Raw genomic sequence first — 17,262 nt, 5'->3', positions numbered from 1 at the left:
ATAGCAGCAAATTATACTATTCAATTTTAAAAGTTTTTGATTATAACAAAATGAATTTGTTGTGTATTTTTTTGCTGCTAGTTGGCCAGAGCTTGGCCACAGCTGAGCTGATTGGCGAACCGCCTGTGCTGCTCTTTGGCGCTAAACTGTAAGTGCAATTGTTTAAATTAAACTTAAGCTAACATAAGTTTTAGTGTAGCAACAAAGACGAGCATTTTCAAAAGTTTAAGCATGGCTGAGTTTGCAGACATAATGCTGCCACTGCTAGAGAAGCACATGATTGTTGCATATATAGCGCCACAGGTGAGATTCACACACTAAATATAAATTAATGCAATTTATAACTTATGCTTGTCTTACAGTTGTCTATTAAAGACTTAAGCAGCGTGCAGCAGCAACGCTTTAGCTTTATGAGCGGCTTGCAGCCGCGCACTTTTTTGCCTAGAGTGCAGCAGCCGCTGGATGCACTGCAGCAGATTACACTGGAGCAGCCAAAATACAAGCTGGAATGGCATCAGCAAATGGGCGATGAGGTGCTGCAGCTGCCATGTCAAGAGGGACAACTACATGCAATCATCTTAACCAACAACAATCTGCAAGAACATGGCAAGTATTTAAAGCTTTAAGTTAACAGCACTAATTCGTTAAACTTGCAGATCAATTGATGGGCACAATGACGCGCTATTTGGAGTCCTGTTCAATACTGCTGCAGCTATATACAGCGCAGGAAGAGAATATACGCATGTTGCAAAGACGACTGGAGCGTGTTAAATTTGAAATGGGCAAAGAGCTGTACAAGCTATCCAGGCAGGAGCCTGAAACTAATGCCACGGGCACAACTAATACCACGGACAATGCAGAAAACCCGGAAAAGCCAGCGGTAAATGATACAGACACAGCCACAAATAATGCCACGGGCACAACTAATTCCACGGGCACAACTAATTCTACGGACACAACTAATTCCACGGGCACAACTAATTCCACGGGCACAACTAATTCCACGGACACAACTAATTCCACGGGCACAACTAATGCCACGGGCACAACTAATGCCCCGGACAATGCAGGAAAACCGCAAAAGCCAGCGGCAAGTGCTCCAGACACAGCCAAAAAACGCACCACAACGCTCAAAGTGCTGCGGCATATGAAAGCCATTCTGGCAGTATCGAAAATTGTTTATGCCAAGGAGAGCAAGACGGGATCCTCTGTGCACTATACACGTGAAACAATTGAACTGGGCAGCGACACGAAATCACTGACAATGCAATTTGCTGATAAATCGACTGTGGACAAGGGATTTGTAATAACAATTAATACCACATCGGGCCCACTTGCTATTGAGGTAATGCCAGTTCTGGACAATTGGCGCATCTCACGCATTGAATACAAAAATACGACAATGACGCCCAGCCAGCATTTGGAGTTTGGCAAGATGTTTAGCTTCTGCTGTCATGCCATAACCGTTTACTCCGACGATGGCGCACGTCTCTCGCTCTACATGTTTCACTTGGATGTGTTGTCTGAGCGTAAGTAAAGCTAAAGCTACTTATGCAAGCAAATAATACTTATGACGTAATTGCAGCAACAAAGTCTGGTCTTGACACTACTTATAAAACACATCCCTGCTGGTTATGCGAGACATACATGACGGGTGCCGCTGTTGAAGCCATAATCATTTGCCTATTACTCTCAACTATATTGATCACTGGCGTCACCATGTTATTCAACATAGGACGCAATGAGCGCATGGAGCGATCGGATGCGCCCGATATAAATACAAAAATCGCTGAGAAGCGCTAAGTCGTCAATAGTTAAAAGCAGCCCTCGCACTCACACTCACTTGACTGATGCTTGCCTTAATTCACTTGTTGCTAAATCTAATCGCAGCGAGAGCATCACTGGCTTAATGGAACGCTTAATCTGGAGGCGAGGTGGTGCTGTGTGGCCGGCTGTTCATTTTGTATTAATAGTAAATAGTGTCATTGTCGCATTTGTTATTACTTTTTATTGTTGTGGCTGCTGTGTTGCATTTGTATTTCACGAGTGGGCCGTATAATAAATGCAGTTTGCTGAAGAATTGCCCAAATTCTCACGTGTGTGCGCACAACGCGGCGTATGCGCAACGCTCTCTTAATTGCGCGTCGCTCGTTCGCACTGATAAATTGATAATACACGCCTAACCGGGCTGCGGCTTTATCGAACACTATTATCAACTCGGTGGTCACAAAATTTAGAATTTCTACTCTATCAGCTGTCAGTTTGATACGCGCCACGCGGCTGCACGGTTCTAATTTCTCTTACGCCGTTTTTCAAATTCGACGCTGATTCTTACATTCATCGAAACGGTAATGGAAAATCCTTTCCTTTTTGTTTGTGCGGCAAGAGCAATTGAATTATCATGTAAATGATTTATATTGACGATAAGATTAAAAGTACTTAGTTCACCTTGTGATAAACATGTAAATAATAGTATTGAAAAGTGACTAAAAAGTGTTCAGGAAGTAAACTGCAGTTATAAATAAAAACTGGCACAACAGAAAATATTAAACTCTCATAGCTTATCTGCTATTTTTGATTGTTTTATTATCAGTGCTAAACTTGCTGATTGGGCCACAGGAACAGGTGTTGCGAACTTGAAAAACATAAACAATAAACCTATTTTTATTTACATTCAAATAAAAAGTAACAAGGATTCTAGAGCATACTTGTAAAATATTTACACAACGTATTTCCTTTTTATTTTATTATTGCGTCTGCCAGACAAGTGCACTCAAGATAATCTTTTGTTTATGTTTGTCTACAATCAATAATGAGATGTAGACAAATTAATTATTGCAACACTTCATATGCCGAACTGCGAGTTTATTAAAAAGGCTTTGGCTTTGTTGTTTGTGTTAACCATGACCAGTGTAACCAATAGATGAACGTCTCAGCGTTAGTTGGCAAAATTGTAGTTGAAAAACAGTTTTTAGGTTATTTTATTGGTCTCGTAGGCAATTATGGTGCGGCTATCTAATCACCAGCGGGCAGTTATAATTTAATCTTCAATTGCTAATCAATAGCAAATTTAAAATATGCGCTTGAATTTACGTTAAGTCATGCATGAGTAACTTAACTCACGTACTATATGTAAATAGGTTTTGTCTTTGCTCAATTGCTATTTAATTTACGATTACCAAGAAATGAAATTGGTTTGCTCTGTTTTGTAGCTCAACTAAGTTATACAGCCTGATACCGATTTGATCGATTAATCTTATCAGCCGTCGCCCGAGACATGCTGAAGTAGTGCACCCGACAAATCCCTCAATAAACAAGCAACATAAGCAAACAGCTCTACAACAATGGCAGACGTTCAGCAAAGAAAACCGCCGCTGGGTCATTACAAATGCGGCATGGCCTGGTGGCATCCGGCGTGGCTACAAAAATACGCCACCACCAAATCATTTATGTACGTCTACGGCTTGCTGGGCACCATCCAAGCCATGTCCTATATGTATTTCATAGTTACGCTAACCACACTAGAGAAGCGATTTAAAATACCCAGCCAAACAACAGGTAAGAGTTGATAAATTACGTGTGTTATGTTTATATCAAACTGAATTGATTGATGGTCTCTAATTTGATAAGCAGAGCAGCGGACGCTCGCACATTTAAATTAATTAATTAATGTAATTGTTAAAAATAAATTATGCGCTCATGAGAAGGCCCAGAAATTTGGTTTTTGCCTCATTTTGCCATTTGAATATTCAATATAAATTTCTTTTTAAACTGCTTGCTTGAGTTTATATAAATTTTAAATTCTGTATGAATTGTTAACTCTCTTCAACTTTGTTCACTGTGTAAGCGTTCATTAAATTTTAATTTAATTACCAAAATAATAAAATGTATTGCTTACCCTTTTTTACAGGCATTGTCCTTAGTGGCAATGAAATATCACAGATACTGCTGTCGCTCATACTCTCCTATATAGGCGGGCAGCGTAATCGACCACGCTGGATAGCCTGGGGCATTGTGCTGTGCGGCTTATCCTGTTATATATTGATTCTACCACATTTCATCTACGGAGCGGGCGATGAGGTGCTGCAGCTAACAAAGGAATATCAGAGTAATGTGGCTAATAGCACATTGGTGGGCAGTCTAACGCCAGCGGTGAGCACAACTGTAAAATGAATTGTGTTTTTAATTTTGATATATATATTTTGAATAGAATGTTAGCAAACCGGAGCAGCTATGCGGCGTGGGCAAGCCAAATAATAATTGCGACAGTTTGTTTACCTATGTGCCATTGGTGCTGATATTTATCTCCCAGTTTGTGCTGGGCGTAGGCAATACGTTGTACTATTCGCTGGGACAGACTTATTTGGATGACAATACCAAGAAGATGAATACGCCACTTATGCTGGCCATAGCCATGGCACTGCGCATGATTGGACCAGTGTTTGGTTTTCTCTTCGGTGCGTTGCTAACTGCGTAAATTTTATATTTTTTATTTATATAAACTTGTTCGTAGGTTACATTTCGCTGAATACCTTTATTGATCCGACTAAGACGCCGCTCATAGACGATAAGGATCCGCGTTGGCTGGGCGCTTGGTGGTTGGGCTGGCTTATCCTGGGCACACTGATGTGTCTGTTCTCCGGTCTGATTGGTCTGTTTCCCAAGCAGCTGCCCAAGGCGCAGGACAACAGCAGCAAGCACAATTCACATTTGCCACAAGTGCTGCGCCATGAGGAGCTCAAGCGTGACGAGGCTGGCTTTTCGCTCAGCAGTCGCTCAGCTTCAAATGCAGCGCTGGATAACATTGGCGCTGGCGCTAATGCTGAGCTGCCTCAGCTAAAGGACTTTCCACGCGCTCTCATGCGCCTGCTGCGCAACAAGTTGCTCATCTTTAATATTGTGTCTGCTGTGTTTTATATTCTGGGCGCCTCGGGCTTTATGACCTTTCTCACTAAATACATGGAGGTGCAGTTTCATAAATCAGCGCAGAGTGCCACTGTTGTCGTCGGTCCAGTGTCCATATTGGGCATGGTGGTGGGCTTGATTGGTTCTGGTTTGGTTTTGTCCAAGAAGAAGCCGGCGGTGAGCAACGTGCTGCTGTGGAATGTTCTCGTGGGCTTTATATACATATTTGGACAGATTAGCTATGCGTTTTTGTATTGTCCTGATCCCATTACCATGACGCGACTATAGTGGCACCACGCTCAGAGATCAAAGCTTTTACTAGTCGATTGTCTGACTGTGCGACTAACGAATAATTACGTGAGTGGATGTCCATCGTGGCTTGAAGCTGCGTAGGACTGACATACGAACTTCGTGAATCACTATGCTTGAATATACCAGTAGATCATACTACTTACAGTCAGTCGATGCGACGAGTTTCTCTCGTGGGTCACTCCGGCTCATCTCTCAATGCACATATAGACGACTACTGCTATTAGGTGTTCGTCTACGCGCGTCGATCTCGACCGGTGAGATTGTTCTAGATGGGTTCGCGCCAAGGACTCAAGAACACCGATAAAACCAAGCGTATATATATACTTCACCACAATTTGTAATTAAATCATGAACCGGCCTAATAAGTCGAACCAGGTTGGAATCGACTAGAAACCATCGCATAGCCTATTAGTCTAGCAGAGATATATGCTCATCGAGAATTGACACTAGTTGTAACTCTGCGCCAGTCTCAAAGCTGTACGCTGCTCAGCGCTTACTTCAACCGGTGAATGCTCACAGGTGATCTTCCAGTTCTCCACGAGAACGTTCAGCGGCGCCCACTGCCCACAATCTCTATTTATTTGACATATTGAGCTGAGGACTACTGCCACTGGTGGGAGTCTCGGACTACGAGATATAGGCATAAGAATTTAGGTCAACTAACTTCTAGTGAATGCATCGCTCTAGTACTAACTGAATATGATATACAATAACTAACCGACAGGAAAAGCTGGGTGTAATATTGACTATGTGACTATTCATTAGAGTGTGTATATCATACAAATATACGGATTTCTCGTGACAAAATCGCACTCCGCATAATATGCACGATAATGCGAGTCATCTTTAGTCTCCTCGTGCCTACACTAGAGACACATTATAGTGATTAGTGAACTTATGCTGCACATTTACTGGACCATACTTTATTCCACCATATCTAGTACGCTCCGCCATGTAATTATTATCGTCGGAGGTGATGTGTTAGGATACATATCGCCGTGCATCGGCTAGCACTAGGCAAATCAGATATAGACCCGACTGACGAAATTAATGACTAACTCATTACTCGTACGTGTGACTGAGGCCCGCACTCCGACGGCATAACGATCCCTGATTTAGAGACGCGCAGATGTAGTAGAAGTTGTCCTGCTGTGCTCCAACATTGCATATCATCGACCTGTGTTTCTATGACGCCGTGCTCTGTCACAGATACAGGCCAACATTGAGTTCCTAAATCGTTAAGGTAGATGCGAGACGTCATACGAATCTTGTCCTTAGATCACTGCCGCATTCATCAGTATAATGTCGTGGCATGTATTGAACCTTTATACCGAATCGCTGACCGCTACCTAAGAGTGAGTTGTCTTGGAATCGCCAGTAATGCGGAGACCAGACGTTCATACTTACTCCGCCGATTATTCATTCATTTCGGTTACTCATCCTTTATTGTGAGCTCGCTCCGGTGCTGAAGCGGTGTGGCAAGCGGGCGAGAAGTCCTGCGAAAACTGGCCTGCAATCATTTGTGCTAGTATTACTATCAGCCACACATAGCTATTCGACCTTATAAATTCCGTCCTAACTTCGTAACGTGCGTTCCTAACATCTCTATCTGATACCAGCATATAGATTGAGTAATGAGAATTATTATAAATTTTTGCCGCTAATGCGCTTTGTCGCACATCCTATACTGAGACTAAATCCTAATTATAATATGTGAGGTTATGCCATCGCTCGGATCGTGACTACATTTGCAGGCGGGCGTATCACCTGTCTGTCCTCAGTACATTGGCTTGTATACATATTTGTATGCCAAGCATACATTTACGTTTATATATGTCTCCTCACGGTATGGCGTACAAGTGATGTACCACCATAACGTACATGGTGACAGACCAAACAAGCGCGCGTGCGACGTGAGAGTAAAAGTATAGAACTCGCCTCAGCTAGACTGGCAGACTCTTGCAAAGAAACTGAGCAAATAAAGTGACTACTAATAAGCTAAAATGCGCACCAATCCTAATTACTCCACAGTGTGTTAAAAGTGAGCAAATTGTTAATTAATTGGATTCAAAATATTTTGTTATAATAACATTTTTACAGAAATTAAGTTGAATTTATGTATATAATTAAAATTAAATAAATATATGTAAAAAGATTATTTACAAAAATCTTAAAAACATTTACTGGTTTCCCTTTTTTTTTGCTTTTTATTGATAAAAAATTTTCAAATTTATACGAATCTTTTTTTGTTCGCTTTTTTCTCAATATGTATGTATGTATAATACATGCAATGTTGTATAAATATTCCCGTATTGATTTTTTTGTTTTGTTTTCTCTATATAATTTCTATTATTTCGTTTTGTATCTAAGTTAATACAATTTTTAATTTATTTTCATCAGTTGCATAGTTCTTTTTGTATTCAGTTTTTTGTTTAGTAAGTGTTTTTGTTATTTGTTGAGAAACAATTAAGTATCATCATTTATAACTGTCCGGAGAGATTTATAACAATTGTATTTTATTATAATTTATTTTTATAAATCGCTTTGTGTACTAGGATGCGTGGAAAGCGTTAAAAGGCAGGCAAAAAATTTACCTTTATTTACTTCATTATTATTCAATAGTTCAAGTTAATTAAATTAACTGAAAGGTTCAACTTGAATTTTATATATTTGTTTATATTGTGGCAACAATTAATTCATTCAACTTAAGAAATAATTTAAGTTTTAGGCTTGAATTTAACAAATCAAAAGCTAGAATAAAGCAAAAGAAACAGAAATAAGCATAAAGTGGGAAATTTGAAACCTTCTCGGCGTCTTGGTCCTGTATATTTAGTAACAAAATGAATTAACATAAAAATATTATACAATTAAAATAAATCATAAGCAATTCAATTGTTGTTTTTTTATTTTTGCGTATATCGAGCAAAATAGGCATATTTATTTAGTTTCATGGATGTGTGTTTCGTTTGTTTGCCTTAACTATAAGCAGTTGAATAGCTTTTTATTTTTCTTTTTATCTAAACATCAAATAAAATTCTCTCAAATCAATTAAAATATAAACAAAGTATTGTAAGTATTTGCAAATGTTCGCTCATCGATTTACACCAGTTTTAAGTCAAAGCAAATTAACTCAAATTCAAGCTTAAACTTAATTAAAAGCGTTTGCTCAACATATAATAGCAGCGAATTATATTAGCAGACAAAAACAGAAGTTTTCTTTTCAATTACTGAGACGCATAACAATATAAAATATGCGTAAGAGAAAATAATAATTAATACAATTGTGTATGGATGCATGATTTTTGGGTTAACTATTTATCGCATGAGTGTTTTGTATAAATATAAAAAATTGTTTTGCTTGCAGCGTTTTAGTTTTTAAAAATGAATGCTCAACTTGCAATTTATAATGATGCTCAGTTGCTTATTTCAGTAATAAATCTGTTTGCCGCATTAAAAAGCCAATTAAAAATATTTATAACCCGGCATACTTATTTATAAATATAAATGTTATAACGTAATTGTTTGTTTTCCATGCTTTTTAAAGTTATACATGATATTTGTTTATATATTATATATAATGCATTTCTGTTGCTCTCCCAATTTTCACACTCTCTCTAAATCTTTTTCTCTTGAAATTATTCCTCATTTCGTTTATTGTTTGTTTAAATAGCTGCTATTATAGACTTTCTCTAATTATTATCAATATCATAATCAATCGCATTTGCTGGCGGTCATACAATTGCTGAGAAAGTAATTCTTATATTGTTCCTGGCGCATGAGTGTGTGTGTGTGTGTTTGTGTGAGTGCTAATGTTGCAAGTGGTTGTGTCATTTGAGTGAAGAAAGCGTGGCGGCCTTGGCGTTTCATTTGTTGTTTTCTTATATCGTCGTCTGGCGTAAGTTGAATGGTGCACGTTTGCTATAAAGCCGAAAGTGAAAGGCGGAGGCTCGAATAATAGCTGGGCTCAATTTATTCGATCACCTTCAGTACCTTGCCAATGGCAATGGTTTTATCTAAATATAAAATAAATAAATTAGAGATAACGTTTTGAATAAAACTGAATAAAACTCACTTTCATCTCGCAGCGTAAAGCGACCCATTTGTGGGAACAGTTTAAATTGTTCAAGGCAAATCATTCCGTAGCATTCAATACGCATAATGGCGACCTGATCCTGTTTCACAAATCTTGGACGTGTTTTTGATTTCTCACCGGTCTTTTTGTCGACCAAACAAATGAGTGCCTACAATAAACAATAGATTGTTAATAATACATAGAATATAGACTTATTTAAGGTACACACCTTCACCGTTACTTCCTCGGCTGCGCAGTGTATGTGCATCACTGCTGAGTAGCCCGCACAGATAATTGATTTATGTTCTAATATAACGACCTGAGCATCGAACACTTTGCCTGTTTTAATTGGATTGGTGGCATCGCAAAGCACAAAGCCGGGTGAAACATCTTCTTCCTCAATGCCCTATGAAATAGATAAAATGTTAGTCTACTCTTTCACTTAATCAAAATAAATCAAGACACATACTTTCAGCTTGATCTTGACATTCTCGCCGGGACCGACAGAAGTAACCTCGTAGTCATCTGAAAACAGTTGATCAACGGCCACTTGCGTCTGTAAAAGGTTAAAAGATTAATTAAAAATATATTCTCTTGGATAATTCATTGGGCACTTACTCTATTTGGCATGACGAGCAGATTCTGTCCCTTGCGCGCAACGCCTGACTCCACTTTGCCCATAACGACAGTACCCATATCCTTATATTTGTCCACAATTGGCATAATGAAGGGTCCATCGGTTTTGCGATTAAGCGAGGGCAGCTCATCGATAAATGGTATAAAGGCAGGCCCTCTGTACCAGGTGCACAGCTCCTCGGGCACTTGATCCTTGAGGCCCAGGCCGCTGAGGCCCGAGCAAGGCATAAAGGTAAGATCCTTGGCTGGATTGAAGCCCAGCTTCTTGAGGTATGGTAGTATCTTGTCTTTACATTCGTTGTAACGCGTTTGATCCCAATTCACTGTGGGGTCATCCATTTTGTTAACCAGCACGACCAAATGCTTAACGCCCGCAGTCTTGGCCAACATAGCATGCTCACGCGTCTGTCCGCCTCTATCGAAGCCCGTTTCGAATTCACCTTTTCGCGCTGAAATCACGAGCACCGCCAAATCTGCCTGCGCTGCACCGCCAATCATGTTGGGCACAAAACTCTTGTGTCCCGGCGCATCCAAAATGGTGAAATGCTTGCGATCTGTTTCAAAGTAGGCGCGGCCCACCTCGACGGTTTTACCCTTGTCACGTTCTTCCTGATTTGTATCCAGCGCCCACGAGAGATACCAACTTTCGCGGGATTTCTCACGTGCCTCACGTTCATATTTCTCCAGCGTGCGCTTGTCCACCATGCCTGTGAGGGACATGATCTGCCCACCGATTGTTGATTTGCCAGCATCTTTAAATTAAAATATATGTTAGTTATATGCATATATAAATGTTAGGTTTAAAGCAACTTACCAACATGACCGATGAACACAACATTCACATGCTCACGCTTGCTTCTGTTCTCCTCCACCTTGACGACCTTTTTCTTTGAGACCTTTGGCGTGGCTTCGCCTTCATTGAATTCATCATTATCGACTTCCTCATCTTCTGGCGTTATAACTGCATCTTCTTCCACATCCCAGCTATCAGCAGGATCGGTTTCTATAAATATAAATAGCTTCAATTACAAATGGTGTACAATAATTTCAAGAAATTTATGACTCATGCCATGCCTCAAGCTGGTGCAACAAGAATAACTTTATGCAAAATATAATAGTATGCAAAGAGTTGACGACTTGACAACTTTAAATATCATATGCTGACATTTAAGCTTTGGCAAAGCTTTTCTAAGCTATTTATTTATGTTTTAGGCTGTACTCGGTCTACAATTGTCTTACAGCCCTCGCATCAGGTTACAAGACATGCATATATAATGTTTATTTGTGCGCTTTGTTTTATGTGCAGAGTTGATAATGAAAGACAGAGTGCGAGGGGAGTGGCTGTAAGGTTGACAATATAATTAGCGGCTTGTTGTCAGCATGAATCATTGATGTATTGATAGTGTGTGTATGTTTGTTGTTAACTGTTGTGGCTGTTGCTCAGAATGTGCTAAAACGTGCACTATTTGGATGCTAGTAAAATGCCAGGGAACACTTGCCAAAACGCCACGGGGGCAATGAGTACTAAATACTCACGCACAAGCACACGTGCACTAATTCACACACACACAGAGACAAAAAACACGTACGCACGCGGGTTTTTAACGTGAATGTGGCTTGTGGTTTAAACTGGACACATCTAGCCAAAGCAACAGTAAAAATAGTTTAGATTTATGCACTGCGCGCGCAGATCACATTTTTAGGTCGAGGAGCGTTGTTACCGTTACTAACTTTTCTTTGAGTGTAATTTCTTCGAGTAAATGTAGCGTGTGCCGCCGCCGCCGCCACCACCCTTTCGCAACATTGTACTTGTTGTTTTGTAACTTGTAACAAAAAATTATTAACAAATTTACTCAGCGCAAAAACGTAGAGCCCGACAACGACATGCAGCGAGCACGGGCCGCGAAAAATAAAATAATATTCATTACTAGACGAGCGAGCGTGAGGCAACGAGCTACGTAGCTGGCGCTACATACGGCCGACTAACATTCAAAATCAAGTTGAAAGCGGTTCAAACCGCTGGGGAGCTGCAAAAAGCACGCACACACTAACAAAAACACACACAGTACGCCAACACTTCGACTGCCATTTGGGCCAACACACAGAGTCAGAGAGTCAACAGTCACAGCGCGCCTGCTTTTGGCGATAACAACAAGAAAGAAACAGCAAAAACAACAGCAACAACAAGCATGGCAACTCATATGCTCAATGGAGCCATGTGACGAGTGAACGTCCGTTCGCTCATTTGCTCGCTCGCTCAGTATATAACGAGTGCTCAACTTCAAAAACCAGCAAGAACCGCTTCAACTTCCAGATCAACGAGCGAATATGCACAAGCAGCAAAGCTTACAATAAATGCGAGTGGGATAACGCAAACGTGTCAAAAACAAAGAGAGAAACTGTGACATATTTGAAAAATAAGTGTGACTACTTGTTGTCACTATCACACAAACTTATTATTATAAACAAATTATGCATTTATGCTTTTAATATTCGCGGTATCACTTGCAAGCGTTGATTTAAAACAGTTGTTGTTGTGGCGGAACTTTGCATTGAGTGATAAAAATGTAATTAGTGCATGTGCCAATAATAAATGCATCAATGGCAACAATAACAACTGAACGTCATAACACATTTTTGAGGTTATGTTAGGTCTTTCTTTTTTCACATTTGCTTCAAGTTGAGTAGTTAAAGCAATAAAAAGCGATTGCTTGGCTGCTTTCATTGTCTTTGTGCCACGCATTGATAGTGACGTCAGGACAACAACACCAATTACACACAAAAAGTTCAATGCGCTCACAAAGTTGACTAAACTACCCCCAAAGGCACCCACAACACATTCACACACACACACACACGCACACACACATGTATAAATTTGTATATTTTTACTTTTTTATAATTACCATTGTTGGCCGTAGTTTTGTCCCCCGCACTGATGTTCTCAATGGGTGCCGCTGCTGCAGTAGAAGGCGTGGTAACCGGCGATCCTTGCGCCGGTGATGCTGAGTTTGATGCAGCCGCCGATGATGGCGCCACTGTGGCAGCAGTAGCAGCAACAACAGCTGCAGCATTCAATGCATTTGTTGAGCCGGCACTGCCCGTTGAATCTGGTGTTGTGGCAGGTGTGGCACTACCTGATACCGGATTCGATCCGCCCGGTGCAACAGCGTTGTCAACGGCCTGTTGTTGTGCTGGCGTTGGTATCGACGCAACAGCCGCTACGGTGGGACCGCTGGTGTAATTACCAAAGCTAGGCACGAATTCCACTGCATTTACGTTGAGTGTTGAGAATTTTGTTCCTAAATCCGAATTATCCTGCGCCATTGTTGTTGTTCTTTTATGTTGTGAGTAACTCGTATAATTTCCTTCAAATTTATAAATGTATAAACTTTTTTTGTGTGGAAAATTTCACTTTTTGCCCTCTGCTCTGCTCTGCACACAAACACAAGCACACTCCGAAGACGACACACTTTCGCCCCCCTCCTTCTTCTGCAGCGCACTCAGACCAAACACGCGGTTGCCTTTCGTCGCGACGCACGGGCGGACAAGGAGACTTATTTGTGTAAAGAAGGCACAGCCTTTCAATAATTAATTTTTGGCTTCAACCGAACGTCGCCAACTTAGACGCTGCCTTATTTTTCTTTTTTCATGCACTAGCTCGCAGCACTTTCCGCTCACTGTCTGGCAGCACACACTAAAAGCAAGCAATGCGTCTATGTATGCGGTTTATCCGGTGACACCTTTTCAGTCTTGTTATTGTATTGACTGACGCCGTAATTCTCTGGCTTTTTGTTACAGCTGCTATTAATCTGCTGCTGTACAACAACAAATCGTAGGTGGCGAAATTGTTGCAAATTTCGTCTAAATTTTACACGTTGTATTGTTTCACCGCCACGCGTTAATAAAACCAGGGATACAAGCAAGTTCGATAGGTTCACGAATCAAGAATATGTTCGATAAGTGCAGGAAAGCTGCTCGATATAAAACTTATTTTTAGTAATTTAAAAATACTCGTTGCAATTGCAATTTATAGAACAAATTACATATTATTTTATTTATAAGTTTTGCTTAGAAATGATTATTATTGAAATTATGATAAATTGAATTCAATGCAAGACAATAATTCGTTATTTAGTTTTGTGACCAAAACTATTTTAATTAAAACGCTGTTTTAAGCACAAACAAGCAAAAATCAGCTTTAAATATTAATAGATACATGTCAGCACTTATATAATCTTTTAAACTAGAAACTTAAATATTTTAATCATTAATTAGGAATTGACAAATTGTCTTTTCAATAACTAAAGATAACGATAAAGGTGAACTTGTTCAGTTTGGATATTTAAATTTTACAACACTGAACAGAAACGTGTTGATAAGAACGTGTAATGGAGGTGGATGTAAAAACGGTACAGGAGCCGGAATCTATACCTCTAAATCCTAATCCGAACATTATTACTGAACGCAATGCCCAGATTGTATCTGGCGGCAATGTCTTCTACAATCCTGTGCAGGAGTTCAATCGTGATCTGAGCATCTCAGTGTTGAATGTTTACTTTCAACGTTTAGCTAAGGAGCGAGCAGAGAAAGCGCACAAGCAGCTCCTACGCAAACAGAAGCATGAGGGTAGCGAGGAACTCCAACCGGAGGCGTTGGAGACTCCCAACTATGTGGCTGGTACAAAGTATGATGATGGCATGAGAATATTGGAGGCCCTGGCTGCCACTGGTCTACGTAGTATACGTTATGCTCAGGAAATAGCAGGAGTTCGTCAAATTATTGCAAACGACTTGTCCAAACAGGCAGTGGAGTCTATTAGCACCAACGTGCGGCATAACAATGTGGACCATTTGATTGAGCCAAGTTTTGGGGATGCAATGTAAGCGAATGCAATTGACTTGGGAATAATTTAAAAATAACACTTTTGCTTGCAGGACGGTCATGTATTTGTCGACAGCGCCAGAGAAACGTTTTGATGTAGTGGATTTGGATCCTTATGGCTGTCCGAATCGTTTTTTGGATGGTGCTCTGCAGTGTATAGTCGACGGCGGCTTGCTGCTGGTCACTGCCACCGATATGGCCGTATTGGCGGGTAATGCTCCAGAGGCATGCTATGTCAAATACGGGTCTGTGCCTTTGCGCATGAAGTGCTGTCATGAGATGGCGCTGCGCATACTGCTGCACTGCATCGAATCGCACGCCAATCGTCATGGCAAGTACATTGAACCCTTGCTCAGCGTTTCTGCGGACTTTTATGTGCGCATCTTTGTACGCGTTTACAGCGGACAGGCCCAGTGCAAGTTTAGCATGAGCAAGCAGTCTTGGATTTATCAATGTACGGGCTGTGAGACGTACACTCTGCAAGCGTTAGGAACAGTGCGCAGTAAATCTGCCGAGCAACCGCATTTAATTAAATTTGGTATACCCACGGGTCCAGCTGTTAACAGTCAGTGCGAACATTGTGGTCACAAACATCATCTAGGTGGTCCCATTTGGTCAGCGCCGCTGCATAACATGGAGTTTGTGCAGCAACTGTTGGATGCAGTGCAAGAGGAGCCACTGAAGCAGCTTACCACACAGCGCCGCATTGTGGGTGTGCTGTCTATGGTGCTGGAGGAGTTGCCTGATGTGCCTTTGTATTATACGCCGGATAAGCTCTGCTGTGTGCTTAAACTGGAGATTGTGCCCATGCTAAAGATGCGCTCTGCATTACTACATGCAGGCTATCGTGTTTCCTACTCGCATGCCAGTAAGAAATCCTTAAAGACTGATGCACCACCAGCGGTCCTTTGGGATATATTGCGCTGCTGGAGCAAACGTCATCCGGTGCGTGCAGATCGCCTCATACCAGGCACACCGCTGCAGGCTATACTCTCGAAACCTTGCAGTCAGGACTATGAGTTTGATCAGCTGCATCCGGCGGCGAATCCTAGTAGTCGCAAGCAGGCGCTTTCCCGGTTTCAAGAGAATCCAACCCCGCATTGGGGACCTGGCACGCGAGCTACCATAATGTAAGTGTTTCAAGTATCAATTTTTGCAATTCCATCTAAATCTGTGTAATTTAATGTTTAGGATTGGTGAGAACAAGCAGCCCAAGAGTTATCGTAACCAGAACAAAAAGCAACGTCATAAAGCAGGGCGGCCGACGAAAACAGCTGAGAAGCAGCTAATGGATGAAGACGACCAGCACGACGCTGCGGAGCAACCACTCAAGCAACCGAAACTGGAGCTACAGCCGACTGCGTGACCTGCATTTATGTACTTGCTTGTAAATTTTTATTGCTTTGTGTCCAATAATCATGTAAAGACTTTAAACAAATTGCTTGTTAATAACGGAAGAAATTGCCATCGGAGGTCTGGCGAGAGAAGCCATTGTTCACCAGCTGGTTGTGCACACCACTGCAGATTAGTTTGACGCTATGCGGAGAGATCTTCTCCTTGCAGCCGCCTAGAGTAAAATCAAGAGTTCATAAATTGTATGCTCGAAGCACTTGAAGAGCTTCATCTTACCTATGCGCAAGGGATGCCCCAATACTTCGGGCATCTTTTCGCGCACCACGCGTGTATTGCGTAGCACACGAAATAGATTCAACCTAGCATTGGCGCCCACTTCCTTTTGACCATGCGGTGCCATCCAGCTGGTGGTGGCACAGCATGTATCCCTTTGCAGCACGGCATCTATTTTATCTGGAAAAGTTTCTCGCCCGTGATCATAACGCGCCTGTAGCTGAAAGTCCAGCGAATCCTTGGGTATGTTTATGTTGCCACGAAATCTTTTGCTATATCGCACGGAGCTCATAGTCTGATGGTAGAAGAGACGCTCGTGCGGTGGCAAGTGCGCAAACCATGTTTCGCCGTCCATTGGAGGCGGCGGTGGACGTGGCATTGGGCATATGTATGTTCCCTCATTGCGCAAATCCGGCTCATAAGACTCATTGCGTGCAATCTTATTCTGGTACTGTATCATCTTGATGGAACAGAAAATATGCTACGTACTTTTTAATAATATTCTAAAAATTTGTCGTTGGTTATGTTCAGCTGGAAATGTTTTGTCAATGGAAACAGTTGCCTGCCAAGTTGCTAGGCAGCTTGTGTCTTAAATACAAATAAAGTTTATACTTTCAATCAGTAAAAAACTAAAATACAATAAAAACAGTACTATCGTATTTTTTAATATGTAACTTTATTATGAAAAAATAAAAGGCTGGCTATTCTATTTAAGCTGTAAAAGAATTTATATATTAGTTGAGCTTACCTGTTGCTTACTAGCACAGACACCATCATGGCAGCTCAGCCGGCAGGCGTGTGTAGTCTCGACTTCAGACTCTAAGAAC

General features: G+C 41.1%; 5 protein-coding genes across 6 annotated transcripts; 3 read left to right on the top strand and 2 right to left on the bottom strand.

The window, feature by feature from the left end:
• Positions 1-38: 38 nt before the first annotated feature.
• Positions 39-2,101, top strand: LOC108608053. The gene is made up of 5 exons (XM_017999235.2): positions 39-148; positions 195-303; positions 363-606; positions 657-1,529; positions 1,586-2,101. Exons 1-5 carry the CDS (start codon positions 51-53, stop codon positions 1,801-1,803), a joined length of 1,542 nt encoding a protein of 513 aa, XP_017854724.2. The 5' UTR covers positions 39-50; the 3' UTR covers positions 1,804-2,101.
• Positions 2,102-2,252: 151 nt separating this feature from the next.
• On the top strand, positions 2,253-5,193 carry LOC108608052 (solute carrier organic anion transporter family member 74D). The gene is made up of 5 exons (XM_033293885.1): positions 2,253-2,348; positions 3,213-3,558; positions 3,911-4,152; positions 4,211-4,457; positions 4,514-5,193. Exons 2-5 carry the CDS (start codon positions 3,345-3,347, stop codon positions 5,191-5,193), a joined length of 1,383 nt encoding a protein of 460 aa, XP_033149776.1. The 5' UTR covers positions 2,253-2,348; positions 3,213-3,344.
• Positions 5,194-9,138: 3,945 nt separating this feature from the next.
• On the bottom strand, positions 9,139-13,822 carry LOC108608328 (eukaryotic peptide chain release factor GTP-binding subunit ERF3A). 2 transcript variants are annotated; one of them, XM_017999668.2, is made up of 7 exons: positions 12,832-13,822; positions 10,740-10,928; positions 9,908-10,677; positions 9,759-9,845; positions 9,519-9,695; positions 9,290-9,458; positions 9,139-9,230 (listed from the first exon to the last, which is right to left on the bottom strand). In XM_017999668.2, the coding sequence occupies exons 1-7, from the start codon at positions 13,250-13,252 to the stop codon at positions 9,187-9,189; spliced, it is 1,857 nt and encodes a 618-aa protein (XP_017855157.1). In that variant the 5' UTR covers positions 13,253-13,822; the 3' UTR covers positions 9,139-9,186. The 2 variants fall into 2 exon arrangements, with proteins under 2 accessions (XP_017855157.1, XP_017855158.1); XM_017999669.2 differs by lacking the exon at positions 12,832-13,822 and adding an exon at positions 11,657-11,905.
• Positions 13,823-14,302: 480 nt separating this feature from the next.
• On the top strand, positions 14,303-16,243 carry LOC108596685 (probable tRNA (guanine(26)-N(2))-dimethyltransferase). The gene is made up of 3 exons (XM_017982706.2): positions 14,303-14,807; positions 14,863-15,939; positions 16,001-16,243. The coding sequence occupies exons 1-3, from the start codon at positions 14,317-14,319 to the stop codon at positions 16,173-16,175; spliced, it is 1,743 nt and encodes a 580-aa protein (XP_017838195.2). The 5' UTR covers positions 14,303-14,316; the 3' UTR covers positions 16,176-16,243.
• On the bottom strand, positions 16,159-16,994 carry LOC108596694. The gene is made up of 2 exons (XM_017982718.2): positions 16,439-16,994; positions 16,159-16,376 (listed from the first exon to the last, which is right to left on the bottom strand). The coding sequence occupies exons 1-2, from the start codon at positions 16,893-16,895 to the stop codon at positions 16,255-16,257; spliced, it is 579 nt and encodes a 192-aa protein (XP_017838207.1). The 5' UTR covers positions 16,896-16,994; the 3' UTR covers positions 16,159-16,254.
• Positions 16,995-17,262: the final 268 nt, after the last annotated feature.

The sequence above is a fragment of the Drosophila busckii genome, chromosome 2L (assembly GCF_011750605.1).
Source record: "Drosophila busckii strain San Diego stock center, stock number 13000-0081.31 chromosome 2L, ASM1175060v1, whole genome shotgun sequence".
NCBI lineage: Eukaryota > Metazoa > Arthropoda > Insecta > Diptera > Drosophilidae > Drosophila > Drosophila busckii.
Note: the sequence above shows the minus strand (reverse complement) of the source record. Positions and strands in the feature narration are given on the sequence as shown.